This window comes from Nanorana parkeri, unplaced genomic scaffold, assembly GCF_000935625.1.
Source record: "Nanorana parkeri isolate BGI_ZX_2015 unplaced genomic scaffold, ASM93562v1 scaffold658, whole genome shotgun sequence".
Lineage (NCBI taxonomy): Eukaryota > Metazoa > Chordata > Amphibia > Anura > Dicroglossidae > Nanorana > Nanorana parkeri.
The window spans coordinates 188,848-199,480 of NW_017306926.1; the positions used below are offsets into that span (position 1 = coordinate 188,848).

A 10,633-nucleotide genomic window follows, 5' to 3' on the forward strand; every position below is an offset into this window, starting at 1 on the left:
GGGGGGGGTTGCGTGCGGTTTCAGGCTTTATGTGGCCCCGGTGGGGACCTGGAGTGAAAGAAATGAAGGGGCCCCATTGTGGTCTCTCTATGTGTACAACATGACGGTCTGTGTGGCGGTCATTACAGCCAGCAGCTGTTGTGTCTATATAGATCCCGCTCTGTATGTAAACAGACGGGACACGTGTAGGACAGACAGGGAGCCTTTGTGGGTCCGCCAGCCACCTGTCTCTCCCCCTCCTCCTCCTCTGTAGACGGGTTGTGTCCCCCTGTATGAAGGGGTCCCTTTCTCTGGGACATCTGTGCTGGTCCCCGGGTCACTAAGAAGGATTCACAGCTGCGGCCGGCTGTCCCCACGTCTCCTACTAACCCCCAGCGGAGGAAACTTTACACATTGTTAAAGGGATATCGGCACCAATGAGACTTCCACCAATGTATATCATAGTAACATAGCCAACCAATCAGAACTCCATTTGACTGACTTAACTTCATTCACTATGGTTTCCAGAGCCCTAGCTAGCTCCTTTTGCACCCAAGGCAAGAACAGAAAATTGTGCCCCCCCCCAACAGATGTGTGATGTCACCCAACGCCGCACACGTACGTCATCATGTGACGTCATGCGCCCCACCTCCAGGCGGGGATCGGAGGAGAAGCTGCAGCCTGTGCTGCTCCTCTTCTCCCTGCCAAGCAGTGGCTGCCTGGTGCCCCTGTTGCCAGGGGCAAGGGGGCACAGCCAAGCTGGCCCTGGCTATGCCCCCTTTCAGCTGCGCCTGAGGCGAGTGCCTCACTCGCCCCATGGTAGCTACAGCCCTGATGGTTTCCGTCATTCAGCTTGGCATCTATTGAACGTTTTTGTTTTTTTTAAAACCTACAGCATAATAAATTATTTGTATATATGTGTGTGTGTGTGTGTGTATATATATATATGATCAGTACACAGCCTCCGTCCTTCTCTACGGGACTACGCGGCCGTACCGCCTGAGCGGAGATCTTAGATATCCCATCTGTACACAGACAGGCCTTTAGATCCGGAGTGAGTCCCCCTTGTCTTCCTCACCTCTGTCTTTATCCTCAGGGACCCCCCCGATCCTCCTCCTCCTGCGGATGGGCCTCAGAAATCTCTCTCTCTTCTCTCCTTCCAACGTTTCCCAATTCTGTCTCGTCCCTCTCTGCCCAAAGGGTGAGCCGGAGCAACCGCTTCAGACAAAGGAAGTCTGTACCTGCCTCCTATCCTCATCCTTTCCCTCCTGTACTAATGTAACACTAAGGAACTACCCCTTACCCTCATCCTTTGTTTCCTGTACTAATCTAACAATAGGGAACTACCCCTTACCCTCATCCTTTCCTTCCTGTACTAATGTAACAATAGGCAACTGCCCCTTACCCTCATCCTTTCCCTCCTGTACTAATGTAACACTAAGGAACTACCCCTTACCCTCATCCTTTGTTTCCTGTACTAATCTAACAATAGGGAACTACCCCTTACCCTCATCCTTTCCCTCCTGTACTAATGTAACAATAGGCAACTGCCCCTTACCCTCATCCTTTCCTTCCTGTACTAATGTAACACTAAGGAACTACCCCTTACCCTCATCCTTTGCTTCCTGTACTAATGTAACACTAAGGAACTGCCCCTTACCCTCATCCTTTGCTTCCTGTACTAATGTAACACTAAGGAACTACCCCTTACCCTCATCCTTTGCTTCCTGTACTAATGTAGCAATAGGGAACCACCCCTTACCCTTATCCTTTCCTTCCTGTACTAATGTAGCAATAGGGAACTACCCCTTACCCTCATCCTTTGTTTCCTGTACTAATGTAGCAATAGGGAACTGCCCCTTACCCTCATTCTTTCCCTCCTGTACTAATCTAACAATAGGGAACTACCCCTTACCCTCATCCTTTCCCTCCTGTACTAATGTAACAATAGGGAACTACCCCTTACCCCCATCCTTTCATTACTAATGTAACACTAAGGAACTACCCCTTACCCTCATCCTTTGCTTCCTGTACTAATGTAACACTAAGGAACTACCCCTTACCCTTATCCTTTCCTTCCTGTACTAATGTAGCAATAGGGAACTACCCCTTACCCTCATCCTTTCCCTCCTGTACTAATGTAACAATAGGGAACTGCCCCTTACCCTCATCCTTTCCTTCCTGTACTAATGTAGCAATAGGGAACTGCCCCTTACCCTCATCCTTTCCCTCCTGTACTAATGTAGCAATAAGGAACTGCCCCTTACCCTCATCCTTTCCCTCCTGTACTAATGTAACAATAGGGAACTACATCTTATCCTCATCCTTTCCTTCCTGTATTAATGTAACAATAGGGAACTACCCCTTACCCTCATCCTTTCCTTCCTGTACTAATGTAACAGTTGCGTCTCTCCTGCCGCTTGCACTGCCTGTTTCTTGTGCTGCATCGGTAGAATAGTGCTCGTCCTCGGCATAATGGCTGCAATGGCACTCTGAGGGCTTACAATGTGCGCAGCGCTTTACATTCGCGCACATGCACATCAGTCCCTGCCCTTAGGGAGCTTACAATCTAAGGTCCCTACCTCACATACATACCTCCGGTTGCTGTGGCAGAGCATGCTGCGGCTTGTGTGCTGTTATGATCGTTTCTCTTTTTCGGGTCAGCCCGGCTGATGTTTTGGCTCTCCGGACACATAGAAGGTTGTTGGGTGTAATAGCCGCCGCACGGCTGGATCATTGACGCTCGTGTGCTGCTTCTCTATCAGCTGAAAATCGAAGTCGGTCTGTGGAGTCCGCTGTCCGAGCACATTAGGTGCCCCAGATTGGTGATACAGATGGAAATGTTTTTTTTTTTATGCCTGTGTGAATTCCTCAGCGTCTGCATTTGCTGCCCCATTCGGGGTGTTCAACGTGAGCGCCTTCACCTGGGCCTGATCTGCCGAATATTACTCACCAAAAACCTCTTCTCCGCAGGCAAACTCCGGCCGTCAACCCAGTGCGTCGGAGGTCATCGACCAGAATGTCGCTGGTAAGGCAACTGCTATGACCTTTATTTTATAAACTGATACCGTGTCCCCCCGAAAATAAGACACTGGCTTATATATTTTTTTGGCTCAAAAAACACACCGGGTCTTATTTTCAGGTTAGGTCTTATTTTCAGGTTAGGTCTTATTTTCGGGTTAGGTCTTATTTTCAGGATAGGTCTTATTTTCGGGTTAGGTCTTATTTTCAGGATAGGTCTTATTTTCAGGATAGGTCTTATTTTCAGGATAGGTCTTATTTTCGGGTTAGGTCTTATTTTCGGGGTAGGTCTTATTTTCAGGATAGGTCTTATTTTCGGGGTAGGTCTTATTTTCGGGTTAGGTCTTATTTTCGGGTTAGGTCTTATTTTCGGGGTAGGTCTTATTTTCAGGATAGGTCTTATTTTCGGGTTAGGTCTTATTTTCAGGTTAGGTCTTATTTTCAGGATAGGTCTTATTTTCGGGGTAGGTCTTATTTTCGGGGTAGGTCTTATTTTCGGGTTAGGTCTTATTTTCGGGTTAGGTCTTATTTTCGGGATAGGTCTTATTTTCGGGTTAGGTCTTATTTTCAGGGTAGGTCTTATTTTCGGGGTAGGTCTTATTTTCGGGTTAGGTCTTATTTTCGGGGTAGGTCTTATTTTCGGGATAGGTCTTATTTTCGGGGGAGGTCTTATTTTCGGGTTAGGTCTTATTTTCAGGGTAGGTCTTATTTTCGGGGTAGGTCTTATTTTCGGGGTAGGTCTTATTTTCAGGGTAGGTCTTATTTTCGGGGTAGGTCTTATTTTCGGGGTAGGTCTTATTTTCGGGGAGGTCTTATTTTCGGGGAGGTCTTATTTTCGGGTTAGGTCTTATTTACGGGTTAGGTCTTATTTTCGGGTTAGGTCTTATTTTCAGGGTAGGTCTTATTTTCGGGTTAGGTCTTATTTTCGGGGTAGGTCTTATTTTCGGGGAAGGTCTTATTTTCGGGGTAGGTCTTATTTTCGGGGAAGGTCTTATTTATTTATTTTTATGTACAACAATCTACACTTATTCATGTACAAGAATATTGTAATCAGGGCAATCAGGGGGTGCCGTACCTTTCCAAGAGAAATTTGGTAACCAATCGCTGGCCAGAATGTGCGAAGTGCGCTTTCACTATGGATTCCTCACAGGCGGGGAGCGCATTTGGCATCACTCCGCCTGTGACAGGAGGCGGCGCTATAGAGGAGGCATCGGCTAATGCTGTTCTGCTCCCTCCGCTGCCGCCTCGCTTCCTCTAGCGCCGGCTTCGTTGGCACCGCTGATTCTCTCCCGCGGCTCTTCAGGTTCCCCCTTATGCCACCACCGGCCCTGGCAATGGTCACAACTAGGTCTTATTTTTGGGGTAGGTCTTATATTTTAGCAATTCGCAAAAATAGTACCAGGTCTTATTTTCAGGGAAACAGCGGTATACTGTAGATAGACTTTAATGTCTTGGTGTGATCTCTACATCTGGCTTCCCCATCTACATAGATCATTAGAAGGGTGTTTAGAACAATAATACAAATTGAGACGGATGTTTATATTACGTCGATCACTTGTCTGCTTTTCTGTTATTTCCAAAGGCAAGAAAACTGCAACTAAATTTCAAAATGATTTGCAGTTTTTTTTTTGCCTTTTGAAAAAAAAGAAAATTTACATTTTACAATTTGTACAAAGTATCAAACTATTTACTAGATGCACTTAAAATGTATTTTTTTTTTAACATACAAGAGATAACAAATCTGACATTTCCTTAATGTTCGCAGCCGAAGCACCAGCCTTATATGATGCCCCCTCCACAGATGCACTACAATGGACACTACAACGAGCCCTATACCTCGTCACAAGGTGAATTTCTATCATTTAGTTTGTTTTTTTTAAATTATGATTTTGATCTTTTTAAAGTAAACACAGACCCAAATTAAACGATACTTAAAGTAGTAGTAAATGCGGGGGTCACCACCTACCAGACCTGCTTGTTTATATTAAAGGAGAACTATGATGTGGGTGCTTTTCACTCACCTCATAGTTCTAGCCGACCTGTGACAATGAGACTGTCACAGGTCGGCTCAGTAGATCGGGAGGTGAGCGAACACATACCGGCGTTCGCTCACCTCTCAATTAGGGACAGCCATAAAAGGCTTAGAGGCTCACTTCTGCTAGGGGGCAATAAAAGATCACAGCCAGATAGCAGATCTCTGCTCTGTGGAATGTGGAAGGCCTGGCAAATGACTAACTGAAGGCCTTGCATTTGCTCTGGCTGGGAAACAAAAGCATTCTATTTTTTTTAACATTCAGACTCGGACCCCCATTATCGTCACAGTAGTAAACACTTTTTTTTTTAATCCGTCCTGTTCGATGAGGTAAACGTTCTGCAGTTTTTAAATTATTTTTGGGCTACGCTTTTTGTAATCACTGGTGCCGGCTCTGGAGCGCTCTGAGCTGTTTCCTTGATCATTTGCATAGGGAAGCATGCGCACTGATTACATCACAGGGCGCTAGTCGCTTGGACAGCGCAGGCTCAGGCTAGGTTCACACCTTTTGCGATTTGTCGCGCGGTGGAAATCGCCTGTCACGTTTTTAGGTGCAGGAGCGATTTTCGGGCGGCTGTCGCGCGGTTTGGGTCCCATAGACATCTCTGTGGATTGAAAACCGCGCAGTTTTCAAAGCAAAATCGTGCGAAAACCGCGTGACAACAGCTCACCAGCTCAGTCGCTTAGGTGTGACACTAGCCTCAAGCTTCTGGAGGTGGGAGGAGCAGAGTAGTGGCTTGCCGCTGTAGTCTTGTGGACACGTGAAGGGTAGGGACGCTCGGATGTAGACCCATCTTGGAGCGAGCATCCAGTTTTTTGGCTCTGCAAGGTGGTGGAGACACCCTATAGCAGAAACTGGGGGAAGACGCCTCTTTTTCAAGATGGAATGTAAAACCATTGCTAGACGTAATCCAAAAAACCACGCTGCAAAGATACGTGCTTAGGTCTGCGGTACTACAGACGTTTAATATTTTCTAAATTTGCACTGTCGGGAATTTACTAAGACATATATTGGAGCAGCTGTGCATGGCAACCGGTTTCTAATTTTTATTTTCAAAGCTTAAGGCCTCATTCACGCGAGAAACGGCCGGGACGTACAGCTCCGTGCTGCGTGCACGGCTGTATCGTGCAGCTCCCGGTAAGGACAGGTGCTGCGTGCACGGCCGTATCGTGCAGCTCCCGGTAAGGACAGGTGCTGCGTGCACGGCCGCATCGTGCAGCTCCCGGTAAGGACAGGTGCTGGGTGTGATTAGCACGCAGCCCCCGTCTTTCTCTATGGGACTATGCGGCCGTACGCCGCCCTACGCTCACCCCAAGTGCAGGTCCGTACGGGTGCGGGTGTCCCGGCTCGGACGCAGACCAGATCCATCCTGTCAGCGTACGAGCACGGACACCCGCACGGACGTGCAGGGCGGGTGAGCGTAGGGCGGCGTACGGCCGCGTAGTCCCATAGAGAAGGACGGGGCTGCGTACTAATCACACGCAGCACCTGTCCTTCCCGGGAGCTGCCCGATACGGCCGTTTCTCGTGTCAATGAGTCCTAACTGAACAAGCTGAAGATAGGGATTTCCTGTGCTTCTCGTCTCCATCTAGTGGCAGTAATGCCATATAGCTGGGTGGGAAGTAGATTTATAAATGAGCCCCTTCTAGCCTACTGCTGGTATTCAGTTTTTAAATGACCTAAATAGATAACACATCTAGAAAGAATATCTGCAGAGACTGTCTATGACCAGCTATTTATCTTTGTTTGCATCTGAACTATTGCAGACAATCTCCCTGTATTTGTGAACAATCAGAATGGATATTACTATCACTCCCAGACCAGCCTCGACCGCAGCCCTCACGACTACAACGGCAGAATCCGGAATGGCAGCGTCTATAGCGCTCACAGCACCAACTCCCTCAACACCCAGCAACACTACTTGCAGCCATCGCCCATGTCCTCCAATCCCAGCATTACAGGAAGTGACATCATGAGGCAGGAGTACATCCCCACCCACCGGCACAGTGCCCTCATCCCTCCCTCTTACCGCCCGACTCCTGACTATGAGACGGTGATGAGGCAGCTGAACAGGGGCGTCATGCATTCGGACAGGCAGAGCCACTCAATGAGGAACCTCAACATCGGAAACTCCTATGCCTACAGTCGGCCGGACGCTTTGGTGTACAGTCAGCCTGAGATCCGAGAACATGCCCAGTTCACCTCCCACCAGTCCCACCATTATCCTTTTAATATGAACTATAGTTTCCACAGCCAATCTCCCTACCCTTACCAGGCCGAGCGGCGCCCTGTAGTGGGAGCAGTAAGTGTCCCCGAACTGACCAACGTCCAACTGCAGGCTCAAGAGTACCCAGCCTCCAACATCATGAAAACTCAGGTATACCGGCCTCCTCCTCCATATCCATACCCGCGTCCAGCCAACAGCACCCCGGATCTAACCCGACATCACACAAGCCGCAGTAACCCCGACCTCATCGCCAGGAGGGTCCACCATTCGGTGCAGATGTTCCAAGAGGATAGTCTTCCGGTAGCTCATTCCTTGCAAGAAGTCAGTGAGCCATTGACCGTAGTCCGCCATGCCCAACTGCAGAAGAGGAACAGCATAGAAATCGCCGGGCTCACTCATAGCTTCGAAGGGATGAGGGTTAAAGAGCGGACCGCGTCTTCTTCTGCCGCCAACGTGGCGCCGCAAAGGATCGTGGCAACGGATTCGCCAACAAACGTTTACATTGAGCGCGCGAAAGAGGAGCAAGGTGCTGAGCAGGAAAGAGGCCGTTATGGGCACAAGAAGTCTCTCTCGGACGCCACCATGCTCATTCACAGCAGTGAGGATGATGATGAAGATAACGAGGAAGAAGACAACAGGACAAACATCTCTCAAACGGCCCAATACGACCGTTCCCAGCTCCGAACCGTCATGGAGACCTATCCAGATGAGTCGGAACCCAGCTACCCATACAGCTCCGTGCCGGTCAATCATCTACATATCTATGAACACAAACCAGTGGAGGTGGAGAAAGAAAGGCGGCAGACCACTCTCAGCCCTCTGCAGTTTACGGGAGACCTCCTGTCCAACAGGAGAGGAAGCGGCACTATACCTCCCTCTGTGTCCGAGTCCAATCTCACAGCCGGCACAGTGACGTATCGAGTGAAAAAGGAGCCCGTGAAGAAGAGGCCGGTGTCTGATGTCCTCTCTGGAAAAAAGGACATAGTGGAGGGTCTCCCACCTTCAGGGGTAAGTACACATCCAGTCATTATAACATCGATTGGATGATGGAAAACTTTCCAATATTTTAGCTGCTTTATAGGAGAAGTATGGGGTAAGTGTTTGTTTTTCCCCATAGTAGTTCTCTTTAGGGTCATGGTAGGACATATACTAGTGTCCTCCCGTGACCCAAAGCTCAGTATTTGGTGAGCTACAGCTTGCGGTATACTGAGACCGCCGCAGCCGGGACGGATCCCGACATTACTGTCTGGATCCACCCAGCTGCATGACTGACAGCTGGCTCTGCCTATCTAGAGACAGAGCCAGCTGTACCCGCCCCCTCCCCCGTCCGTTCCGCCAGTCAGCGCTGGAGAATTGGAGCGGGGAGTGACAGTCACCGCTCTCTGCAGGGACAGGATCGAGAAGTGAGCGAGTGACGGTATGCGTTCCCTCACTTCCCGATCTACTGAGCCGACCTGTGACAGTTTCATTGCCACACGTCGGCTAGAACTATGAGGAGTGATTTTCACCTCATAGTTCTCCTTTAACTATTGTTGTGTATTTATTATGTATGCTGTCATTCCGGGCGGACAGTATATCCCTCCAGTGGCGTCACAAGGGGGGGTAGGGGGGTGACACCATTAGAGGGGTGACACCAAAATGACTGTCAGTCATCTTGGTGTCACCCCCCTCTGAAAAGTCGGGCGCTCAGTCATGATCAGTTTCAGGAGAGAGGAGGGGACCCGGCGGCATACCTTATCCTGCCGGGTGACTGTCCCCTCCTCTCTCTGCCGGCGTCCATCACCAAGATGGCCGCCGGCAGGTATCAGAACACTTGTGCGCGATGACATCTCGGCGGGGTGACACTCGGACACCGCTCCGGGTGTCACCCAGCCTTGGGACTCCCCTGTATCTCTCATTAGACTTTTGTCTCGCTGCAGCCCTCATACACAAAAGCCGTAGTGTTGTTTTGTCCGCCCCTCTCTCTTATACTTGTTTACCTCCGTAGGGTATGAAAAAAGGTATCCGAACGGACGTTAAAAAAATGGGACCTTTGAAGCTTGCCGCTTATAACGGTCTAGTCCTGCCCCGCATGCCGCTACCGGACGAGGAGAGGGAGGAGCATCAGAGTATAAAAGCATCCAATGATGAGCGGGTAATCACACATCTCCTTGTTCTTTGTTCCGTTACCATTTTCAACCTTCCAAATCCTGGCCCAAAATGTTGCTTTGGCTGCAGAACTTTAATACCCAATGTCACCTTAGATATGTTATAAAGCCGGACTCCGGGCAGATGTAACCACACAGGTTACGCATTCAATTGTAGCGCTCACCCCCCGAAGGAGCCACTGGGTGCCCGGTTCCTCTCTCTAGTCTGTCTAGGGGATGATCTTCAGCTGCCCACCCATTAGCACTAACCGTCCTTCTTCTGGTGCCCACAGACTGATGTCCCCTCCAGTAGTAAAATGCTGAATAACGGTTTATTGAACATCTTCACTGAGGAGGGAGGGTATTGGGGGTTCTAAGCTTCCAGGGTGTCACAGACATAAGTTCCAGACTCACCAGACTTGGTTGGCATATCAGTGTAGATCCACTTGGGAGGCAGCGGACAGCAACTGAAATAGTAGATGAGCGGGATGCATACAGATCCTCAACAGGAGAGACACCCCCATGCTTCTGAAGTCCTTAGTTCCGGGATTCTTCAAGAGTCATCATTATTCCCGGTTCTCTTCCTCTATCAGCAACACAGACCTCCTCCATGTTGGAGGACTCAGGGAAACATTTCCGTCACACCAGCCTATGCCCACCCCCAGGCCTCAAGGGTAATGGGGGCTACACTATAAAGTCACAATCTGTCCTTCTACAAGAAACTTCTGTTGTATGTCTGTTGCCAAGCTTGTCTCTGACTGAGCGCACGTTCCTGACACCATCCATCTGACCCTGTTTATGTATGTCGCAGTGTAAGGTCCTAGAGCAGCGACTGGAACAAGGTATGGTCTTCACGGAGTATGAACAGACCCTGAAGAAGAGACTTCCCGACACAGAGTGCTCCATAGCGCGGCTCCCTGAGAATGCCGAGCGGAACCGGTTCCAGGATGTCCTTCCCTACGATGACACTCGGGTTGAACTGGTCCCAACTAAAGAAAATAACACCGGTTATATCAATGCCTCTCATATAAAGGTGAGGCCGCCTCATCTCGTCACAAAGACCATGCGTCACCTGACAACTACCTGGGGTGTCCCTGTGTCATCTGCCAACTCCTTCAGTCCCTGTGTCCTTTGCCAACTCCTTGGGTCCCCGTGTCATCTGCCACCTCCTTGGGTCCCCGTGTCATCTGCCACCTCCTTGGGTCCCTGGGCCCTCTACCCCTTCCTTGGGTCCCCGCGCCATCTGC

General features: G+C 49.5%; 1 protein-coding gene across 1 annotated transcript in view; it reads left to right on the forward strand.

Annotated features, from left to right (window-relative positions):
- PTPN21 (protein tyrosine phosphatase, non-receptor type 21) overlaps positions 1 to 10,633 on the forward strand; it is a 43,179-nt gene that overhangs the window by 22,303 nt on the left and 10,243 nt on the right. The window contains exons 10-14 of the mRNA XM_018563356.1: positions 2,953 to 3,007; positions 4,766 to 4,847; positions 6,800 to 8,268; positions 9,248 to 9,394; positions 10,198 to 10,419. Of these exons, the coding sequence (XP_018418858.1) occupies positions 2,953 to 3,007; positions 4,766 to 4,847; positions 6,800 to 8,268; positions 9,248 to 9,394; positions 10,198 to 10,419 (1,975 nt within the window). The remainder of the gene's footprint in view (positions 1 to 2,952; positions 3,008 to 4,765; positions 4,848 to 6,799; positions 8,269 to 9,247; positions 9,395 to 10,197; positions 10,420 to 10,633) is intronic.